General features: G+C 37.9%; 1 protein-coding gene across 9 annotated transcripts in view; it reads right to left on the bottom strand.

Annotated features, from left to right (window-relative positions):
• Immp2l (inner mitochondrial membrane peptidase subunit 2) overlaps positions 1 to 24,020 on the bottom strand; it is an 899,718-nt gene that overhangs the window by 295,186 nt on the left and 580,512 nt on the right. For all 9 annotated transcript variants that reach the window (XM_039078133.2, XM_063261368.1, XM_039078135.2 and 6 more), the window contains one exon: positions 12,750 to 12,815. In XM_039078133.2, coding sequence (XP_038934061.1) covers positions 12,750 to 12,815 — 66 coding nt within the window. The remainder of the gene's footprint in view (positions 1 to 12,749; positions 12,816 to 24,020) is intronic.

The following is a 24,020-nucleotide window of genomic DNA, read 5'->3' as shown; positions in this document are numbered from 1 at the left end:
TATTGTATGGGCCACATGTGGGGCAGGTTCTGAATAGGACAACATTTAATTGGCACTGGCTTACAGGTTCAGAGGTTCAGTTCATTATCATTAAGGTAGGAAACATGGCAACATGCTGGTAGGCATGGTGCTGGAGAAACTGAGAGTCCTACATCTTCATCCAAAGGAAGCCAGGAGCAGACTGTCTTCGAGTCATCTAGGAGGAGGGTCTCAAAGCCTACCATTACACTGACACACTTCCTCCTACAAGGCTACACCTCCTAATAGTGCCACTCCCTAGGGCAAGTATATTCAAACCACCACATCTACTTTGTCACTTTAAGGAACTTTCTCAAGGAATTTCTAGCCAGGAGATTTAAAGTGCTCTCCCACCTATCTCTCCTAACATTCTCTACTTCAAAGCCTGATGGTGACTCTAGCAGCCGGAAGGCCTTTTCTTTTAATAAAGTTCTTCAAACAAGTAATTTTGTTCAGTCCCATTCTTAAACCCAAAACATCTGATGGTCATTTCCTATATATAACATAAACTCATATCATATTATGTTAATTACTGTAACAGTGCCATATATAGCAAATCAGTAGATATGATGCCTTCAGTTTTGTTCTTTCTCAAGATGATTTTAGTCACTGGGAATACGAAATGGTATGGCTGTTACAGAAAACATTATGAAGGTTTCTCAGAAAACAAAAAAACAATGATCTAGGTAATGCTTCCCTAAAGGAATTAAAATAAGGCTTGAAAGATTATTAATTATGTTCATTCAATATTCTTCCTGCTGGGTGTGGTAGTTCATACCTTAAAACATAGTATTGGAAGACAAAGGCACACAAATTTCTGTGAATTCATGTACAACCTGGTCTACATATGTATTAATTAGGGTTCTTTAACAGAACAGAGCTGACAGAGTAAATATATGTATGGGATTTATTAGCATGGTTTACAGACTATGTACAACATAGTCTAGAATGCCCGGTATATATAGGTAGTCCAACAATGGCTGTCTCCCAACAGAGAGTCCAAGAATCCACTACTTGTGAGACTGGGTATCTCAGCTGACCGTCCATATACATTGGAACATGAATCCCAAAGAAGCAGGCTCTAAATAAGTGAATCGAGAGTGAGGGGAAAAGGCTAAGTACCAGCTTTCTCTTTCCATGTCTTTCTACAGTTTGCTAGTAGAAAGCATGGCCCAGACTAAATGTGGAAATTCTCACCTCAAAAGATTAAAATTAAAACTGAATCTTCCCACTTCAAATCATTTAATTAAGAAAATTTCTACACAGGTATGCCCAGACGATTGGGTTTTATTTAATTCTAGATGTAATCAGGTTGACAACCTAATATAACCATCACAATGTTGGAAGTTCCAAAGACCATGTAATGTTCTGAAATGTAAGACAAATCTCAATATCCATCAATAGATGAACAGATAAAGAAAATGTGGTTTTATTTTCAGCCCTAAGGAGATGAGAATCCCACTGTCTTCGTTAGGGGTTTTACTACTATGAACAGACACTATGACCAAGGCAAGTCTTATAAAGAACAACATTGAATTGAGGCTGGCTTACAGGTTCGGAGGTTCAGTCCATCATCATCAAGGTGGGAGCAGGGCAGCACCTAGGCAGATATGGTTCAGGAAGAACTGAGAGCTCTACATCTTCATCTGAAGACTGCTAGTGGAAGACTAGCTTCCAGGAAGCTAGGAAGAAGGTTTTAAAGTCTACACCCACAATGACACATCTACTCCAACAAGGCCACACCTACTCCAATAGGGTCACACCTTCTAACAGGGCCACTTCCTCAGCCAAGCAAATACAAACTATCACATCCACATATCCACCCATATGGATAAACCTTGGGTATTTCATGCCAACAACATCATGCTCATCCCAGAAACATGAATATCACATGACTATACTTACATGAGTTAACTAAAATGATAAACCCTTAGAAGTAGAGAATAGGATGGAGATTCCCTAGAGCTGGGGGAAGGGAGAAATTAGCTGCTGATCGAACACTATAAAATGTCAGCTACATGAGATAAGAATACCCAGACAACACTGTTATCTGAAAACTCAGCAACTTAAAAGGTATGATCACACAAAAAAGAGTGTCACCATGATAAGATACCAATTTGTGTTTGATTTTTCAAAACAGTGCTATGTTCATAACATATGGGGCAGTATATGAATTATTTCAATATTAACGGCAAAAATTGGATATTTTTAAAGGGGGCAAGCAAGGAAGGCATTCTACTAAACTTTGGAAAAGTCAAACAGAAAATGTTTATGATAATTGAACTTACAGCATGTTCAAATTAACAAGACATGGGTACATTATCCTATTCTGTCTTCAGATCAGTCCCAAAGAGGGGCAGATAAACAAATCACACTTATCGAGGTGAATGGCTGCTGAGGTTGTACGACTTGTAAAGCAAACAGCTGGAATGGCCTCTTCACGTCCTAACTCCATATGTAACCTACATATACCTTTCATTGTGTGGGGTCACTGAAAAGTCCCTAGTACACAAAAAAATAAAACTGTAAAAATTTAAAAGCATTCATAATTAACGCAATCAATATCTTGAATGGGTATCTGTTCCTTGATCTAAATCTTCCCTCTGAACATTTCAAAGGAGGAACAGCAGTCAATATAAACTTAAATAAGATTAACAGGAGTTGCCCAGGTCAGAAGAGCTGTCGGTTCCTTAGCTATTATTCAGGCTGAAATATTTTTTCTAAACTTCTGTTTCAAGAAAGTATTTTAAAAGGCAATCTTTTGAGCATCCTACAGTGATAATTACACTTATATGTCTTTTCAAAATATTTGACAGCTTACATTACTGTGGGTAAAAGAAAAATAAAAATCAATATTTAGTTCAAAGGAGTGTACAAAAAGTTAGTATTCTCTAGTCTAAGGCAGTATTTCTATTTGACTTGGAGTTCACATCCTTAGAAAGGCCTACTACTAAGAACTGCAATTGGATCAGCAGGGCAAGGAGCTCAAATGTTAACTATCTGTCTCTGAGTGTGATATGCTTGCTACTAGGGAACATTCTCTCCACAGAACACTTCACCTGGTATGTCCAAGTGGGAAGATGAGTAGGGGTGACAGCCCGAAACCAATCTGAGAGAAGTATAAGGGATACCCAAGAAGAGCATCAAAAGTCAGAAACTGATCACTGTGCCTTAAACTGAATCATGGAGCTGTGATTGAGGACTCCCTCCCTCATCACAGCATCTGAGGCTTTTCATCAGACAGCTGTTTTGTATTTAAGTTATTATACTTCTCTGAAACACCTCAGACACATGATCTCATGGATAGCCTAAGAAGGACAAGATGCCAGTAACACAAAACTATGACCTCAGTGAGAACAATGTCAAGTATGAGGAGGTTGTTCAATATTCATTTTACTTTTGTTTCCCCTAACTTTCTGAGTAGTTTATCTAGGTTGTACAACACTGTCACCCAGTAATATATCTATAGATATTTTATATATGTTATTACTAGGATCATTATTTAATAAATAATTACAAAATTTGTTATGTGAGATACACTAGTGTATTATAGCAACACAGATATGTTAGTGTAATATACACATAGAAAATGTCTCAGAATCTCAAATGTATCTGTAAAATATTTAAAACATAAAAGGAGCTCTAGTCACACTACCTCCCTCATAGGTTCAAGTTTCTTCTAGGAGATGTGGATTAAAAAGACAGATAAACATATATATATATATATATGTCTAGGGGCATGCTTAGGGATAAGGGAAAAAGAGGGAGTTTTCTTTTTGTCTTATACATTGCAGGAGTATCTGCCCTTCCCTTAACCAGCATGCAATACTTTGTGGTTAAAAAGGAAACTGAGATCTTTCTGCACCTTCTACTTTTACCAGTTTTGATCAAAATAGCCAAGTTCCTCAGGCCCACTAGATACCACCCCTCTACATCACTCCCATACAAAGTCCCCAAAGCCTTTAGAACATCTTCACAGTAACAATTTTCTTGTTACACTGTATCTCTTCTGTTGCTACTCTTGCTTCACTATGAATGTTACAAAGGGTAAGAATTACCTACGACATTTGGCAATTTCTAACAATGAAACTCAATAGCATCTGGAAAACAATAAATACAAGGCCCTCATTAAAAACAATTATAACAATCTGGCCTATAAAAACACATATTATGTCCTGGGCTTTGTGCTAGTCATGTTATATCAATTGTTTCACATGATTTCTTTCAAGGAGGTTCTATGGAATATATGATAGGATAATGTCAAGCTTACGATGAGGAAAATTAGTTTTATAGAACTAGGTAATTTGTCAAGGTAACATAGCAAGAGGCACTTTTGGAATCTAAATCAAGACAGTCAGAATCCATTCTGTATGCCCAGAGCTTACCTGTCACACTGAATGAATGAATGGGCAGCTCGGCAGAAATGAATAAAAGTGAAGACTGTTTAACTATGGCAGAACATTTCTTAAGACACAGGAGGTATCACAATACAAAACTTTTTAGGTAAACCACTGTCTGGGGAGGCGGAGCACCACCATAATAAGAAGCACCGTCATAGGATCAGAAGGCAACTAAATCTAAAGGGTGTCAGCAAGTGTCACATTCTCAAGGCCAAGCCTCAGATATGTTTGCTATATGTCTCTAACAATACTTATATTGCTAAATTGATTATAGAAATAATTTTGAGATAAAAAGTAATGGCATTATAAAAGTCCCATTTCTCAGTCTCTCTGTCTTTCTCTCCGTCTCTGCCATGATTAGAAGTGTCAATTGCTAAAACATATATTCATATATTCTTTACTAGAAATCTCATTTTTATGCCGTGATTTAAGAGTATCAATAGAAATAATCTCCTACATCTATAATTCTACAAAGGCAAGGATCGCCCACAAATTTTTAATGCTTTAGTAAGGAAAAAAAGTAAGAAAGACTTCCACACTGCAGTAATCATTTCTACACTAGGTTAACAAAAGCCCAAGAAACCTAAGAATTCAAGTCCTTATCCATTAAGTAGTGTCACTGGTCAGAGCCTAGTGTTATTTTAGAATGTACCATGTCATTGTTATGGCAGAATAATTCATGGATCAATGTCAACCCGACTAAAGGACTTGGGAGTTTTCTGCAAACCTTCTGCTCAGGTTACCAGTGTCTAAGAGCAGTGCATAAACTCCCACTGATCTCTCGGCAACCACCCACCCTGATCACATTGAGAATTACAAATCTATTAGCCTGCATGCTCCAAAATGTTTTATCCACCAGGCTTTATCCTAAACATAAGCTTCTTTTTATATATTCCTTCTTTTGGGAACAAAGGCATCCCTAATTCTTAGTTTACAGAAAAATACTAAAACATAGTAAACCAATATATGTTCTTCATGGATAGTCATAGGATTCTATTATTCTGAGCTGGTACACCAACCACAAAGATGTTATTTGGACGGCATCGTGTAGTTTTACTGAAAAAAATTCAATCCATTTTCTATTCTGTCTTATAATGCTTAACCATTTGCTGGAATACAGTGTGACTCAACAATCTGAGATAGGCCAACATCAATTTCCATCTCTTCATCGGTCCATTTTATCAGCGGCTTTACAACACTTAATTTCTAGTGATTCAGTGGGTTTTTATTTTGTTAATACTGGAGTTATTTTTAATAAATGAGGATGTTTTGATGTTTTCTAATGTAGTCTTTCAACTTAGAAAGCAATTATCATGTAAATGCTTTTTCAGTAAAAAAAAAAAAACCCAAAAAGACCCAGGATGCCTGCCTCCAAGTGCTCTGCCATATCAATTCAGTTTCCAGATCGTCTGGCCCTGCATCGTCCAGCAGAAAGTGACTATGGTATGGGCAGGACCCAGCCCCCTTCATCTTGTTCCTTCCTGAAACCTAGAAGTTGCTCTGCATAGGGAGACACTTTTTAGGGTACATCTGAAAGGGAAGGTCAGCAACAACAGAAAATCAAAGTGTAGGAAGTGGATGATACAGGAGACTACACTTCACTCCTCAGGCCTATGCTTGTTACAGTCTTTCTCGCGATTGCGGATTATGTTGATGAGCCTAATGCATAACTAATCCGAATCTCTCTCTTCAGAGTGCCATGGTTTAGGTGATAAATTATATGGCTACCCTGGCATGGGGACTAAGAATCTATATTCCTCCTTCATTGACATTGCTACCTACGTGAAAGAACCCCAGATTCTAAAAGAGGAGGCGTGACACAAGGCCTCACTGCTGCCTGTCCAGGGGAGATCTGTCAAACAGATGAACGGCTGTCCCTACATGCAGAGATGATGCTTCGGACATTTTAATTGTGGCTGATGCGGGTCAATGTGCTCTAGTTCAGTGGGGAGATTTTTCTTCGCTTTATGCTTTTCTAAAATAGTGTTTCTGTGAGAGTCATAAAAAATTCACATTAAAAAGCAAATAGCTATGGTGGAACTAATAAGTATGTCTAGATGTTAATTTCATTAGCTTCTCACTGTTACTGTCATAGCTAAGCATACACAGCAGGGTCAACATTATGAAAGTAAGGCCCTGCCTAACTAAAAGCTTCAGAGAATCTAAAAAAAAAAAAAAACAATAAAAAAAAGTCACCCTGTGGTTTTCACCAATGTTGACGACGTTAAGATACAAAATCCAGACCTCTCAACGTCTCCTCATTTCCAATCTCAGATATTGACTGAACTCGCTGAAGAAATACTTCTAACTCCATATTTTACTTTGTCAATATCAATCATAATCAGCGGATTATAAATAATGTGACTGCTTTTATCTGGGTCACTGGAAATAAATCAAAGCAGTTATCACACATGCCACAAACAAAGACCGTTAACTATTCTCATGAGAAGCTTGACTGAACTTCAAGAGAATATTCTGAGTAGTTTTCAGAGTCACACTGTTAGTGGTTAATCTTTTTGCACAGAGCAAACAGCAATTCTTTAAAAATACCTGGCTGGCCATCTACTAAAATAAAACTGAAGCCCTTGCCTAGACCCACCGAGCTCTGCAAACCTCTAAAAACATCTCAACTTTCTTTTTATGTGTGCGGGTTTCTTGCAAGACCTTGAACTCTCACCTAATTTGTACCCTTCTCCAGTTTGCATTGGCCATTTCTTTGGTTTGATTATCTTTCCTCTGCCTACTACGATTCACTGTCTCCTTCCCTTAACTTCCAAACCTTAGAGAAGTTTGCAGGGGATCCCTTACCTAAAATGCACCTCTTTTAAACACCACTTCCCACCATATCTTATCTTACCTATACGTGTTCATGCATGCATATGTAGACTCACTGTCCATCCCCAACCACAGGTATGTAGGCAAACGAAGGATAAATGTCTCTTTTTGTTCACTATGTCTCTCTAGTACCCATGTCAAAAAATCATTAAATTAATGGAATTAAGGTTCTTCAAGAGCATCCAACCTTTTAGAATTAAGGTACTATGATGCCACTTACGAAATTCATGATTAAGAAACATGCAAATCAGTTATTTCAAATCACAAACTCAAAAATCATGTTTTTAGAATAAAAGTCTGTGTTGAGCTGCATTGTTTCATGTAGACCACAGGACAGAGGGGGGAGCACACCTGTACATGAACTGGTTAAATGAGATATAACCAGATCATCTAAAATTAATTTCAAAAGTTATATTGAAGTGTCTAAACTTCGGAATTTAAAGATCACATTTCTTTGACTTTTAAATAAATGTCCCATGCTGTCTCTGACTCTTTTGCTGACTCCTGGAGCCCTTCTCCTACTGGGCCGCCATGCCCAGCCTTGCTGTGATGGTATGTGCCTGGTCTTTTTTGTAGTATTGTTATGCCATGTTTGGTTGATGTCACTGGGAGGCCTGTTCATTTCTGAGGGAGGGAGTGCATCTAGAGAAGGGAGGTGGGGGATAGAGACTTTGGGGAGGGAAGGGAGAATTTTTTTTAAAGGGGGAGTAAAAAATGAATGCCTTCTGAGAAGTAAATTCTGAGTAGTATTGAAAAACACATATAAAAACTTTCTATATAGTTTTTGGGACTAGTTAATTTTGGCGTGTGGTGGTTTAAATATGTTTGGTCCATGTGAACTGGCCACATTAGAAGGTGTGGCCTTGTTGGAGGGAGTGTATCACTGTGTAGGTAGCCTTTGAGGTCTCGTACTACTCCAGCTACACTCAGTTTGGAAGAGAGCCTCCCCCTGGCTGTCTGCAGAAGACAGTCCCCTTCTGCTACCTGCAGATCGAGATGGAGAATTCTTGGCTCTTCTAGCACCAAGTGGGCCTGCATGCTGCTATGTTTCCTGTCATGCTGATAATGAACTACCTCTGAAACTGTAAGCCAGTCCCAATTATTGTTCTCTTTTGTAAGAGTTGCCTTGGTCATATTGTCTCCTCATAGCAATGAAACTCTAACTAGGACAGTTTGTAACTTATTTATATTTATAATATCTTTTAAAATTAAAAAAAAATTTAAAGGCTTCCAGGGAGGGGAGCTAGACCCAAAAATAAAAATAAAAATAACCCAAACTTTATACTTTCATGACTACTATTATTTCCATTTTAGCCTATTTAGTTTACAATATTAAGTAGTATTTATAAGCAAGGATGTTCTTCATAGCATCTCCCATTCAATAAAGCCAAACTATTTCTGTAATTAAAAATAAAACTTTAAAAAGTTAATCTTCCTTAGGGAATAGAGTCAAAGCCACTACTAAAGAGAACAGATTACAAGTTTATTGAACTGAGACTTGAAAAGGTAATGCTAAGCTAAGTGACGCTAATTGCAATGCTCTGTTCTGGGATCCCTCTTAGTACCTGTCATTCCTACCAACAAACTCCTTACCACAGCTTGGCTTTAACTATGTGATGCTTTCTAGGTCACTTGGTCTCCCTACCGTGGAGCTACACCAGGAAAGGCCATCTATCCCAAACTTAGCTTGACCAGCAGTCCATCTAATAGATACACCATAGCTCTGTCCCTCAGAGAGAAAACTGAGATTTCTATCACATTATTGGGACATGCGGTACACCCAATGAAGGCAGCAGGAAATAATGGGACAAAAGTCAACTGAAAAAAAAAAGGCAAGAGACAGCAATGTGGATACAGGGTACAACTGAATGAAACTAGAAGTTGTCATGTTAGTCTCTTGCTATTCTTCAGGGAGCTGATTCTTGGTAACTGTTCCCTTTATTTTCCAAGATATCTCCGCAACAGATACTCCATAGAATATATTTTGGGACATTTAGAAGCAGAGGCAACTTAGTTAATAGAACACTACATAGAATACTGGGCTAACCCTTTAGCAGTGAACTTGACCTCTGAAGAGTTCACACCTCTATGAAGTTGTCTGATTATCTCAAATTTTAAGTTAAAAATAGTACGAAACTCATGGTATGTATACTAAAACCTAAAGGGAGTTGTTTGCTTGTTAATACTCTTTAGAAAATATCAAATTCTTTCCAAGAAAGCAAATGTTGAAAAGTCACATTTAGTTTTAGCTTGCCTCATAGGAAATTCAGTAATAGCCAAGGGAAAATAGGACTGGAAGGGCATGTCACATATCAGAGCCCCTGCTTGTGACAAAGGAAGGCTATGCTAGACTAATGACCCCCAGGGCTTATAAGGAGCAACTTCCTATAAGCATTTTCAGACATGTACTTGTAAGAAAGGGATCCCAAACGGAAATAAGTAAGTTCATCAGGAAATGGTTTATTATCTTGTGGCCTGGCCCTTTAACACCTATGAAGGCTCTTAGAAACCACTGTATGTGTGTATTCTCTCACCAGTTTAAAGTCTAGGGCACTGAGATAACCAGGTGCCAAGGTTTCAGAAAGAAAGAAAGAAAGAAAGAAAGAAAGAAGGAAAGAAAGAAAGAAAGAAAGAGAGAGAGGGAGGGAGGGAGGAAGGAAGGAAGGAAGGAAGGAAGGAAGACAGACAGACAGATAGACAAACAGACAGACAGAAGAAAAAGAAATGGATCCTTCTGGATCCTTCTCCTCTTAAAGACACAAAGCAATAAAGGATGATTATTTTTGGAATTAATTAGCAAAAGTGTTTTTGAAAAAGACTTTAAACTAGAATTAAAGCTTGGCTCTGAGTCCTTCCTCCTTTGTTTCACTCATCGCTGCATAGCTGGGCTGTGGTGACTGCTTTTTTATTTAGTCTACCACAATATCATATATCTGGAAAACTCCATCCTTCATGAACAATAGCAAAACAGTAAAGTAAAACAAAACAAAAATACAAATGACATCCTTCGACCATGAAGAAAGTAATTTTGCTCTCATAGAACTCCCAAAGGCTCTTGGGGACTCTAGTGACCCTCGGAACATCTTTACACTGCTGATCTCAATTCTGCTTGAAAACTGAAAACAAGAGTTTTTAGGATGGAGTTTTGGGTGGAAACAGAATCAGAAAACTTCTTGAATATAATTTTTCGAAGCATTTGTCCGTTATTTTGTGTACACTTGGCTACGCCTTACTTCAAAAGCAGGTAATCGGAATGAGCTGCATCGTGCACTAATGGCTTTCTTGCCATCCTCAAATATTGTTTAGATCGGCAAGTACAATAAAGAAGACTTTGCTATCTATTGCTCAAACTTTTGATTATTCCAATGCTGTCTGCAATTTCAACACTCATTTTTTTTTGATTTTTTTTTTTATTAACTTGAGTATTTCTTATATACATTTCGAGTGTTATTCCCTTTCCCGGTTTCCGGGCAAACATCCCCCTCCCCCCTCCCCTTCCTTATGGGTGTTCCCCTCCCAACCCTCCCCCCATTGCCGCCCTCTCCCCATAGACTAGTTCACTGGGGGTTCAGTCTTAGCAGGACCCAGGGCTTCCCCTTCCACTGGTGCTCTTACTAGGATATTCATTGCTACCTATGGGGTCAGAGTCCAGGGTCAGTCCATGTATAGTCTTTAGGTAGTGGCTTAGTCCCTGGAAGCTCTGGTTGCTTGGCATTGTTGTACTTTTGGGGTCTCGAGCCCCTTCAAGCTCTTCCAGTTCTTTCTCTGATTCCTTCAATAGGGGACCTATTCTCAGTTCAGTGGTTTGCTGCTGGCATTCGCCTCTATATTTGCTGTATTCTGGCTGTGTCTCTCAGGAGCGATCTACATCCGGCTCCTGTCGGTCTGCACTTCTTTGCTTCATCCATCTTGTCTAATTGGGTGGCTGTATATGTATGGGCCACATGTGGGGCAGGCTCTGAATGGGTGTTCCTTCAGTCTCTGTTTTAATCTTTGCCTCTCCCTTCCCTGCCAAGAGTATTCTTTTTCCTCATTTAAAGAAGGAGTGAAGCATTCACATTTTGATCATCCGTCTTGAGTTTCCTTTGTTCTAGGGATCTAGGGTAATTCAAGCATTTGGGCTAATAGCCACTTATCAATGAGTGCATACCATGTATGTCTTTCTGTGATTGGGTTAGCTCACTCAGGATGATATTTTCCAGTTCCAACCATTTGCCTACGAATTTCATAAACTCGTTGTTTTTGATAGCTGAGTAATATTCCATTGTGTAGATGTACCACATTTTCTGTATCCATTCCTCTGTTGAAGGGCATCTGGGTTCTTTCCAGTTTCTGGCTATTATAAATAAGGCTGCGATGAACATAGTGGAGCACGTGTCTCTTTTATATGTTGAGGCATCTTTTGGGTATATGCCCAAGAGAGGTATAGCTGGATCCTCAGGCAGTTCAATGTCCAATTTTCTGAGGAACCTCCAGACTGATTTCCAGAATGGTTTTACCAGTCTGCAATCCCACCAACAATGGAGGAGTGTTCCTCTTTCTCCACATCCTCGCCAGCATCTGCTGTCACCTGAGTTTTTGATCTTAGCCAATCGCACTGGTGTGAGGTGAAATCTCAGGGTTGTTTTGATTTGCATTTCCCTTATGACTAAAGATGTTGAACATTTCTTTAGGTGTTTCTCCGCCATTCGGCATTCCTCAGCTGTGAATTCTTTGTTTAGCTCTGAACCCCATTTTTTAATAGGGTTATTTGTTTCCCTGCGGTCTAACTTCTTGAGTTCTTTGTATATTTTGGATATAAGGCCTCTATCTGTTGTAGGATTGGTAAAGATCTTTTCCCAATCTGTTGGTTGCCGTTTTGTCCTAACCACAGTGTCCTTTGCCTTACAGAAGCTTTGCAGTTTTATGAGATCCCATTTGTCGATTCTTGATCTTAGAGCATAAGCCATTGGTGTTTTGTTCAGGAAATTTTTTCCAGTGCCCATGTGTTCCAGATGCTTCCCTAGTTTTTCTTCTATTAGTTTGAGTGTGTCTGTCAACACTCATTTTTAACCCAGAAATGTGTGCTTCAATTCCTGTCCACCTTGTCCTGATGTCCGTGGTTATAAAGGAGTCTATAAGTTTGTGTTTGGGATTCTTAAACAATGAAATGTTCTCAAAAATTTCTAAAATACATATTGATGTCCCAATATTAATATAATTGTTCTATCATTGATACCTGAAAGTAGTAATTTAATGCTCAGAATATGTGGTTAATCTTGGTTCAATTGATAATCATCGTATGTTTTATAATTTAGGGAGAATGGTGTGCTCAGTAACCTCGTGCGTGCCTTCCGTCCTGAGACAGTTCCTGACGTTCACTAAATGAAGCCTAAGGGAAGTGTGTCCGAAGTTCTGGATTGCCAGGCGTATTTTACTTTAATTTCAAATAATCATTGAAAAACAAGTCTAGAGACCTAGATTTTTAAGTTAAAAAGCAGTAGTCTGGGCACCTACCTTATAATATCTCCTTCAAGAGCGATCACTCTCTTAATGATTTTCTGCTCTGGGTTTTTAGGAGACCTAGGATAAAAAGATCAGAGTATATAATCAGCGATGTTTCTGTTATTTGAAGAAAAGAAAGACAAATTGTTTAACAAAATCCCCAGTAATAAAGCCACAACAGAATTTTTTGCACCCATGACACGACATGATCTTCTTTGCACTTCAAGTGAGCTAAGATACTGTTGAGAAAATTATGTTCCATAGTAACATAACTTAACAGAACCGAAAAACACAGGGAAAAATGGGTAAAGGTGATACAGTCTGGCAATACTAGTCCTTAGAGGTGGATGAGCTGGGAGCAAGAGTCCTCTACCCACAGCAAGTTCCAGGCAAGCCTGGGCTACATAAGACCCTGTATAAAGTAGAACAGAAAACAAAGGGGATGAACAGCTTAGATATTAAGGGATAAAAATCATTAATATATTGTTATGAAAGACAAATACTTATAAGAAAGAGGATTTATATGTATGGAAGCAGACATCTTTCATTGATAAATGTTACCATTTATGTCATTTTAAAATTCACAGATCTTCCAGAAACTACTGATTCTAGAAGGTTTTTTTCAAGAGAAGGAAGTAGAGAATTCCTTTAAATCATTTTAAAGTTCAGCAATTTGATGATTATCGAATTCAAAGAGATAAACAAGTGCCCTTGACAGTTAAAAGAAATTGACAGATTTTGATATGTAAAGTCAAAAAGGCATTTTCTATTTTAATCTCGTTTGTGAGGGGAAATTTTTATTCAAAGAAACACTACTTAAATAAATCCCCACCTCTCCTGGAATATACATCCCAATGGGCACTTTCCCACATTAGGCTAGGACTGATCTGTGAGGTCAAGAGAGTATGGGAAAGGAATAGTAGGAGTATACCATTTTTGGGATTTGGTTGTAAATGTGTATTTCTCATACCTTGAGTTTCTCAATTCTTCACTGCAGGGAGTCATATCTGCCCTACAATGATAGTGATATGAGGAAGGACTCAGACTGCCCAAGTCACAGCACTGAGCTCAGAGGCTTGTCCGTCAACCCAGCCAAGTTTGGAGAAGCCGTATCTCTGGGCAACAGCTTGACTGCACTTCTCGAATAACCCTGCCCCAGTGTCCCCACTAAGGCTGCCCTGAGGAAATGTGTGCCATCAGTGTCTGTTGACTTAAGCTGTTAGGCATTGAAGCAATTTGTTCTGGGGCAATGGATAGATAACTTCATCTTAATATGGACAATTTCCCGCTGATACCATGTTAAAGCTCTGATTTAATGGACTTGTTTCAAGGAACAGGTCATATATCATATAAATGATCATTTAATGTGTATTTGAAAATCAACAAGAGATAAAATATTTTCATGTCAATTCACATTTCGAATTAAAATGCTTTTTTTAAAAGGATGTAAAAGTATAAAAACAGGAAAAGAAGTAGAGAAACTGAGTGTGTTCTGATATAAAGGAGTTACAATATAATTTATATGCTATAATATATCTTACGGAGAAAATAAAATTATGTAAATGGCTTCAATTACTTTCACATAATTATGAATTTTCTTTACTTTGAAGGGAAACTGCATTAGAGTTTCGACTGGCCTCTTTCAAAAAATTGAGTTACCATTATTCTATAAGTTTAGAGTCATTAACAGATATTTCTATCTTGACAAGTTTTGGTGCCTTCAAGCTATAGAAACTGCATTCCGTACACTAGGCAACTTAAGACTACTTAGAAAATGTCTTTTAAGCTCTTTCATTTCAGTCTCTTCTGCTTTCCTCTTAATCCTTCTGCACTTTCCTGAGGATCCTCTCCCCCATATCCACCTCCATTCCCTGGGGACTCCATCTCTTGAAGGCAACCCAGGATCCCCAACTGTTTCCCACTGTCAAACTCAGCCTCTCCTTCTACACATTTCTAATCCTTTGTGTCATCCACTGAGTTGTAGCAACATTCTCTGCCAGGGATCCCACAGTCACCATACTTGTCTAGCATCCTGAGTGATCAAAATCAACCATCCACTCATCCATCCATCCATCCATCCATCCATCCATCCATCCATCCATCCACCCAACAAAGAAAAGACTAGATAGCTACTCCAAGAAACACATACTGGTCATAATTCAAGATACCTTGATCTCTGGACAAAGATACAAACATTAATATTCAAGACACTATGTCTATTCCAGAAGCCACAGTCCCTATTCCAACGATCTCTGAATAAAGCGGTGTAGCTGATTCGTAAGGCAAGGACTTTCAAAGTAACAGTTATGAGTATGTTCCAGAACCTCTAAAAGGTTATAAGTAAATGTCTTAAGGAAGACTGTGAAAACACAAATAGTTAAATGGGCTAATTAGACATTTCAAGACATGAAAGTAGAATTTAATCACTAAAGAAAATCCAAATTGAAATATAACTTGAAATGAACAACTTAGGATGTGAAACAAAACCTCAGTGATGAACCTCACCAACAGATCAGAAGACACGGAAGAGAGAATTTAAGTCTTGAAGATAAGGTAAGAGAAGAGGATAACTCAATCAAAAATGTTATGTCTATAAACTTCTAGGATCAAGATATCCAGAAAATCCAGAACATGATGAAAAGACCAAACTTACAAATTATAGGAATAGAGGAAGGAGAAGTAACCCAAATCAAAGATACATAAAACACTTTTATGAAGTTTTCCCAATCAGAAGAACATGCCAATAAATGTACAAAGGCATACAGAACACCAAACACACAGGACCAGAGAAGTAAGTCCATAGTGACAGAAAATAATCAAAATACTACATGTATAGAAGAGAGAGGATATTAAAAGCTGTAAGAGAAAAAGGCCAAGAAACAAATAAAGACATATCTATTAGAATTATACCTGACTTATCAATGGAAACTCTAAAAGCCAGAAGGGCCTGGACAATTGTGATGCAGACTCTAAGAGGCCACAGATGCCTGGCCAGACAACTATACTTGGCAAGCAACCAATCACAAACAATGAAGAAAAAAATATTCCATGATAAAGTCAAATGTAAGAAATTTCTATTTACCATTCCAGTTTTACAGAAGGCAAACTTTAGTCTAAAAAGATAAACTGTACCCAAGAGCCACAAGGAATACATAAATCCCAGAAAAGTAAATGAAAAGTTAAAAAGAGGGGTAAAAGACAAACCACCAACACCATAACAAAATAGCAGAAATAAGTAAACACTGCCACTAAAAATTCAGTATTAATGGTATCAATTTCCCAATAAAAAGACATAGACTAACCCTGGTTTAGAAAATAGGATCCATTTTCCTGCTGCATCTAGGAAATTCATCCATCAAGAACAGATATCACCTCAAGGAAGAAAAATGGAAAAAGATACTCCAAGCCAAGAAGCAAGCATGTGTAGCTATTTGACAAAATAAACTTCAAGTCAAAATTAATCAGAAGAGATTAATATTCATTAAAGAAAATATTCAGCTAGAAGGTATTACAAAAACATTTATGCACCAAACACAGAAAGGAACTCATGCTCACAAAGGAAACATAAGGAAAAAAATCTCAATCAAAGGTGGGACTTAGAAATCGGAAAATATTTTTGTTATTTTTGGGACTAATGTCATTAGTCGCTAATTACAGAAAGAAAAATTGTATATTTGGTTTTACTGGTGAGCATCAGGAAAAATCTAAAACAGAAATCAGAAAATTGTATTATTAAAACTTTTTTTTTCTTTTTCTTTTTTTTTTTTATTAACTTGAGTATTTCTTATATACATTTCGAGTGTTATTCCCTTTCCCGGTTTCCGGGCAAACATCCCCCTCCCCCCTCCCCTTCCTTATGGGTGTTCCCCTCCCAACCCTCCCCCCATTGCCGCCCTCCCCCCATAGACTAGTTCACTGGGGGTTCAGTCTTAGCAGGACCCAGGGCTTCCCCTTCCACTGGTGCTCTTACTAGGATATTCATTGCTACCTATGGGGTCAGAGTCCAGGGTCAGTCCATGTATAGTCTTTAGGTAGTGGCTTAGTCCCTGGAAGCTCTGATTGCTTGGCATTGTTGTACTTTTGGGGTCTCGAGCCCCTTCAAGCTCTTCCAGTTCTTTCTCTGATTCCTTCAATAGGGCACCTATTCTCAGTTCAGTGGTTTGCTGCTGGCATTCGCCTCTGTATTTGCTGTATTCTGGCTGTGTCTCTCAGGAGAGATCTACATCCGGCTCCTGTCGGTCTGCACTTCTTTGCTTCATCCATCTTGTCTAATTGGGTGGCTGTATATGTATGGGCCACATGTGGGGCAGGCTCTGAATGGGTGTTCCTTCAGTCTCTGTTTTAATCTTTGCCTCTCCCTTCCCTGCCAAGGGTATTCTTTTTCCTCATTTAAAGAAGGAGTGAAGCATTCACATTTTGATCATCCGTCTTGAGTTTCGTTTGTTCTAGGGATCTAGGGTAATTCAAGCATTTGGGCTAATAGACACTTATCAATGAGTGCATACCATGTATGTCTTTCTGTGATTGGGTTAGCTCACTCAGGATGATATTTTCCAGTTCCAACCATTTGCCTACGAATTTCATAAACTCGTTGTTTTTGATAGCTGAGTAATATTCCATTGTGTAGATGTACCACATTTTCTGTATCCATTCCTCTGTTGAAGGGCATCTGGGTTCTTTCCAGTTTCTGGCTATTATAAATAAGGCTGCGATGAACATAGTGGAGCACGTGTCTCTTTTATATGTTGAGGCATCTTTTGGGTATATGCCCAAGAGAGGTATAGCTGGATCCTCAGGCAGTTCAATGTCCAATTTTCTGAGGAACCTCCAGACTGATTTCCAGAATGGTTTTACCAGTCTGCAATCCCACCAACAATTGAGGAGTGTTCCTCTTTCTCCACATCCTCGCCAGCATCTGCTGTCACCTGAGTTTTTGATCTTAGCCATTCTCACTGGTGTGAGGTGAAATCTCAGGGTTGTTTTGATTTGCATTTCCCTTATGACTAAAGATGTTGAACATTTCTTTAGGTGTTTCTCAGCCATTCGGCATTCCTCAGCTGTGAATTCTTTGTTTAGCTCTGAACCCCATTTTTTAATAGGGTTATTTGTTTCCCTGCGGTCTAACTTCTTGAGTTCTTTGTATATTTTGGATATAAGGCCTCTATCTGTTGTAGGCTTGGTAAAGATCTTTTCCCAATCTGTTGGTTGCCGTTTTGTCCTAACCACAGTGTCCTTTGCCTTACAGAAGCTTTGCAGTTTTATGAGATCCCATTTGTCGATTCTTGATCTTAGAGCATAAGCCATTGATGTTTTGTTCAGGAAATTTTTTCCAGTGCCCATGTGTTCCAGATGCTTCCCTAGTTTTTCTTCTATTAGTTTGAGTGTGTCTGGTTTGATGTGGAGGTCCTTGATCCATTTGGACTTAAGCTTTGTACAGTGTGATAAGCATGGATCGATCTGCATTCTTCTACATGTTGCCCTCCAGTTGAACCAGCACCATTTGCTGAAAATGCTATCTTTTTTCCATTGGATGGTTTTGGCTCCTTTGTCAAAAATCAAGTGACCATAGGTGCGTGGGTTCATTTCTGGGTCTTCAATTCTATTCCATTGGTCTATCTGTCTGTCTCTGTACCAATACCATGCAGTTTTTATCACTATTGCTCTGTAATACTGCTTGAGTTCAGGGATAGTGATTCCCCCTGAAGTCCTTTTATTGTTGAGGATAGCTTTAGCTATCCTGGGTTTTTTGTTATTCCAGATGAATTTGCAAATTGTTCTGTCTAACTCTTTGAAGAATTGGATTGGTATTTTGATGGGGATTGCATTGAATCTGTAGATTGCTTTTGGTAAAATGGCCATTTTTACTATATTAATCCTGCCAATCCATGAGCATGGGAGATCTTTCCATCTTCTGAGGTCTTCTTCAATTTCTTTCCTCAGTGTCTTGAAGTTCTTATTGTACAGATCTTTTACTTGCTTGGTTAAAGTCACACCGAGGTACTTTATATTATTTGGGTCTATTAGGAAGGGTGTCGTTTCCCTAATTTCTTTCTCGGCTTGTTTCTCTTTTGTGGGTTATTAAAAACGTCCTTTAGGAAATGGCAACATTTTTGCACCATATGATGTTACCTAGGAAGGAGTGTTCCGATGCGGAAGTAATACCCAAACTAATTACAAAATTTCACGCTTTAATTGAACTAGAACTGAAACTAATAAAGTAATATAAAAGAACCCCTATTTATTTAAAAAAAAAGGTGAGCCAACAATTTCTAAGCTTCTGAGATTCTTAAGAGGTATTCTGCATTTTACATAATTTGTATTTAAGATCAAGATGCAAAATAGAATATATAGAGTCAGCTATCTATATAATTAAAGTCTTATGAATTACTACTTTAAACATACCTATAAAGTTTAATGTAATATTAAACTCATGAATCTAATCAAATAATTCAAAATGAAACAAGCTATTACTAACATTAATTCCATTACTGCTTAAAATCTATACCTATATTTTAATCATTAGGCCACGGAATGCATTACTTTGATCTAAGTAGAGGTACTAAGAGAGTTATTACATATTTGCATCATAAAAGTTATTAAACTTCTCTTTGTCTTAATTTTCTTGGCCACTTGCCTGTCTCCTAGGCTATGTGGGAAATAACAAATGGACGATTGGCCCTTATTTCAGGAATGCAATGCATGCTGCCCAATAAGTGCAATTTTAATGTTTTTACAATATGCAATATTTTATATTTTTAACCTCTGGGCCCTGAGTTATAAACATTCCATCTTATGGTCATGGTTTAAGCATGCTCAGGTCTGAATGGGAAGGGTAGCATTTTTCTGGTACCTTGTGGGTCTCAGTCTTTGTCTCTGTGGTGACACAGAAAAGAATAAACAAGGTCTAACACAGCCATGACAGGATGCTCCTTTAGCTTCTGAACAACTTTACTTTCTATTGTGATAAAAATATTACCATTTTAACCTGGGCAAATGTGATGAAATTTCTTTGGTCACAACATTCTCTCTCAACTGATTTAAGTTCCTTTGTGTTCCTCTGGCTGGATCACTGGGAAATTCATGTTTTATATAAAATGGATCAAGGAGTACATGTTTTTCCTATTCAATTCCTAACCCTATCTCATCCTAATGTCACCCTGGATCAAATCTTTTATTTGTGTTGAAATTATAAAAACTGACTTTAGTGAGCTGGGTACATTATAGCCTTGTGGTTCTAGATTGGCCAAGATTATTACAGAATTAACCTTTTCACTAGAAATCACAATGGGGCTAGGTGTAGAGGTAAACACCTTTAATTTCAAGCAGCAGGTAGATCTTTGTGAGTTCAAGATCAGCTTGATCTATATAGTGAATTTCACAACAACCAGAGATATATTATGAAGATCTCTTTAAAAAGGGTGGATGGGGAGAAAAAAAGAAAGAAGCAAAGAAGGAAAGAAAGAAAGAAGGAAATAAATAACTCGCATTCTCCATAACCAAATATAAATCTGAACCCTTAAAATACCACGTACAATAGTTTTTATGATGCACATGTCAGAGTGAGATCTCACAAACCTTTTAAATCATTGTTTGATTGTTGTGGTTAGGACCCAATTCAGGGTCTTATGTAAGTGAAACATTTGCTTTGCCATTGAGCAACACCTCAACTCAAGATTTCTAAATCTTGACTCATCTTTCCTACTTGTAACCTTAGCCATTTCTACAGCCAAGTTGTCTCCTTGGTGACTGCAGAAAAGTGCTCATTCCTTGCAAAGGTTCAGCCTGCACAGGAGAGGCCATGTGTGCTGTCGCTTTTCTGCCTCATCTGTGGATAAGCCACCACTGAGTAGGTTCTAGTTATCATGGAGGGAAGATCAGAACAGAACCACACGGATAAATCTAAATTGTAGAAATGCTTTGGTTTTGCCATTGAACTTTTTAAAATAAAAAGTGAGGTAGACAAGCACATCAGAGACTTTACATAAAAAATCTAATGTCTTTTTCCTCTTCAACATATAATGATATCCACACACTCTGAGCCTTTCTTTTTGCATGAAAAATTTCAGTGGACCTGAGAAGTCAATAATGTAAATTTGCCAGAGTCCCAAAAGCCTGACCCACAAACGTCCAGTCGCTAACGTTGAGTTTGGAGGATTTTTGTAAATCCTAGCTTCACTTCTGGCTGTGACATCATACAAACACAAGAGAATCTGTATAAATGCTCTAGTGTGAGGATGTATTCTAGAATAACTTCAAACATGAGCTGAATCCATAGAGCCTAAGATTATTGTTACAGCACATTTCTTTTAGACTTAAGTAGTTAGACATAGTCTGTTCTTTTTCAAATTCTCCAACAAAAGGACTTGCCATATTTCATTGCAGTAAAAGGCAAAGCAAAACATCTTATAGGCTTACTTAGTTTATTTTTATTACATAATTAACTAAGGAAACATACAAACTAAATAATAATAGTACTCATTTTGAAAAATCCATTTAAGTTGTACTATCTGCCATATTGGCATTGAATTCTATATACTTAGTTCAATCTTGGTTAGATGTACTTTCCGCACACACACACATACACATACACACACATGCACACACACACTTTAAGAGATTCACTGATAATACTTAACACATTTGTTAGTGTGTCAGCATTTGAGCCACTTTTGCCTCTTTGTATCACTTAAGTGCTATGAAAGGAAGAAAGTGCAGACTTTCCCCCTTCTCTGTTTAATAAAGGGTAGAGCCCCTTATTTCAGATGTTCATTACTAATATAGATGTTCAATCCCTACCAACCACTGACACCGTAATACCTCAGAAAATGCATCAGTTAAAGGGCTGCAGCATTTACAAAGGGCATGTATATGGTGACTAGAATCCATGTGAATGTTCCAAACATGTCTTCTATGTTTATGTTATAGAAGGGGAAGGGGTGGTCCTGTGAAAAGCATCATGGACAGAAAACTTTAATGAGAATTAAATATCTAAGCAATGGGGCATATGCCTCTCATTTTATTGGGCATAGGAACCTGGAAGGGTCAGATCATCTATTTGGCCATTTTTTACTAATCACGCCTTATCTGAACCAAGCTTGAGTAAAACCACAAAATTTTACTGAGTAGGCGGGAAATTCTATCAGGTTCTAGTGCAGGAACAATTTTGTGTTTCAGAACTTAAATAAATATATTATAATAGCAATGATGAAGCAATACAAGTAAGTATTATGACTTATAAATATTCTTGCTATGATGTAAAATATTTTATTTTACTAACAATAATTAGGATAAATTTAATAAGCAAATAGTGACAACTGTTCATATTAGTAAGCCACCCTCGATTATGTGCACTCAATTAATGTGCCTTATCACTATGATTTCTTTAATTATAAAGTGCTGCGATAGGTTGTAGTTGGCTGGTTTTGATTCTTAAGAACAAATATCTCCACAAATAGCTAAGAAATTTATTACAATAATAATGGGATCATACTCACCGATGTTTATTAACTGAACCATTTCAATGTACAGGGTAGTATAAGGTTCAGATATTAAATACAATTACGGCCATATGTAAACATCTAGAACGAGTTATATGAACATGAATACATATATCATGTGCATGAAACATGTTTTATTCTACTGCACAGTATGAAATTATATTTGAGGAAATGTACTTTAACCCATAAAGAAACATCTGCTGAAGAAAATGAAATTTCTTGGTTGACTTATTTTGTAAATCTGTTGCTTTTATTCACTAAATATGCTTTTAGTAAAGCATGTATGTGGAAATGAAGAATTCTCAAATGAAAATCCGACTGTACTAGACTCTCAAAATACAGACCTCTCACTACCGTCATAACTTCTAAAGCTGTACATGCACTTGCAGTGTTCTTTTTATTTCCAGTCAGGAAAGCCCTTAGGTCTCCATCTCTACTCTTTAATTGCCTATACTTCAGCAATACAACGCCATTTATGACTATCTGAAGGAGTAAACCATCAGTCTGGCTAATACTTCAATTAAACTATTTGACTTTTAGACTTAGTCAGGTTGGAAAATACTGCCACACATTTTTGTTAAGTTCTACGAATATTCATGCCATGAACTACCTAGAAAAACAAGATACTTACGTTTTCAACGTCATATCACATTCAAACAAAAAAGACACAGAAAAGGTAGATCGATTAAAGTATGAAGCAGATACGAGTATGGAATCGCTAATTCATACCTTTAATCTGATATACATAGAGAACGTTAGAAGTATGGTGAAAATGTTAACGGTGAGGAAGGTCACTATTTCCTCACATGCCAGTTTTCTTTTCTTTTTTTTTTTCTCCTTTAAGTTAAATTTTTTTAATTAACTTGAGTATTTCTTATTTACATTTCGAGTGTTATTCCTTTTCCTGGTTTCCGGGCCAACATCCCCCTCCCCTTCTTTATGGGTGTTCCCCTCCCCATCCTCCCCCCATTGCCGCCCTCCCCCCAACAATCACATTCACTGGGGGTTCAGTCTTAGCAGGACCAAGGACTTCCCCTTCCACTGGTGCTCTTACTAGGATATTCATTGCTACCTATGAGGTCAGAGTCCAGGGTCAGTCCATGTATAGTCTTTAGGTAGTGGCTTAGTCCCTGGAAGCTCTGGTTGCTTGGCATTGTTGTTCATAAGGGGTCTCGAGCTCCTTCACCTCTTCGAGTTCTTTCTCTGATTCCTTCAACGGGGGTCCCGTTCTCAGTTCAGTGGTTTGCTGCTGGCATTCGCCTCTGTATTTGCTGTATTCTGGCCATGCCAGTTTTCTATGGTGGTGATTACTCTATGAAATGCTAAAGTCAAGGAAGCACATGATAAAGTCAGGAGAGCAAGAGCAAATTCAGATGGGACCTTTTTCCTCAAAGCGAGGGTTTGATCTTTACCTGCCTCTTCAAGTATGTTAATCTTCTAACCAGTCATATACCTGAAAAACGATCCAGAATTTTTAGCTTTATGAATGTAAAGAAAACAATGTGTTCATGATAAACAATCAGGTTTAAAGCAATGCCTGGTTGTGCCTAGCAGGTGCTTGAAAAGAACAGTGGCTTCTCCTTGTGTCCATCACAGCTGTGCACTACATTCAAAACAACATGGTCAGGGCTCTTCAGTATAACTCTCTGTGGTCACAGGAAATGAGAAATGTGTTGTGATGATCCACCCTTTACCATTATACGCATGACTGCCATTAACAAATGAAGCTTTTCAAGGTTAGGTGTAGAAAGCAAATGACAAATAAGAATGGGGGATGTTTCAATGG

The sequence above is a fragment of the Rattus norvegicus genome, chromosome 6, assembly GCF_036323735.1.
Source record: "Rattus norvegicus strain BN/NHsdMcwi chromosome 6, GRCr8, whole genome shotgun sequence".
Classification (NCBI taxonomy): domain Eukaryota; kingdom Metazoa; phylum Chordata; class Mammalia; order Rodentia; family Muridae; genus Rattus; species Rattus norvegicus.
The sequence above is the reverse complement of the archived record's forward strand: the minus strand, read 5'-3'. Positions and strand labels throughout refer to the sequence as shown.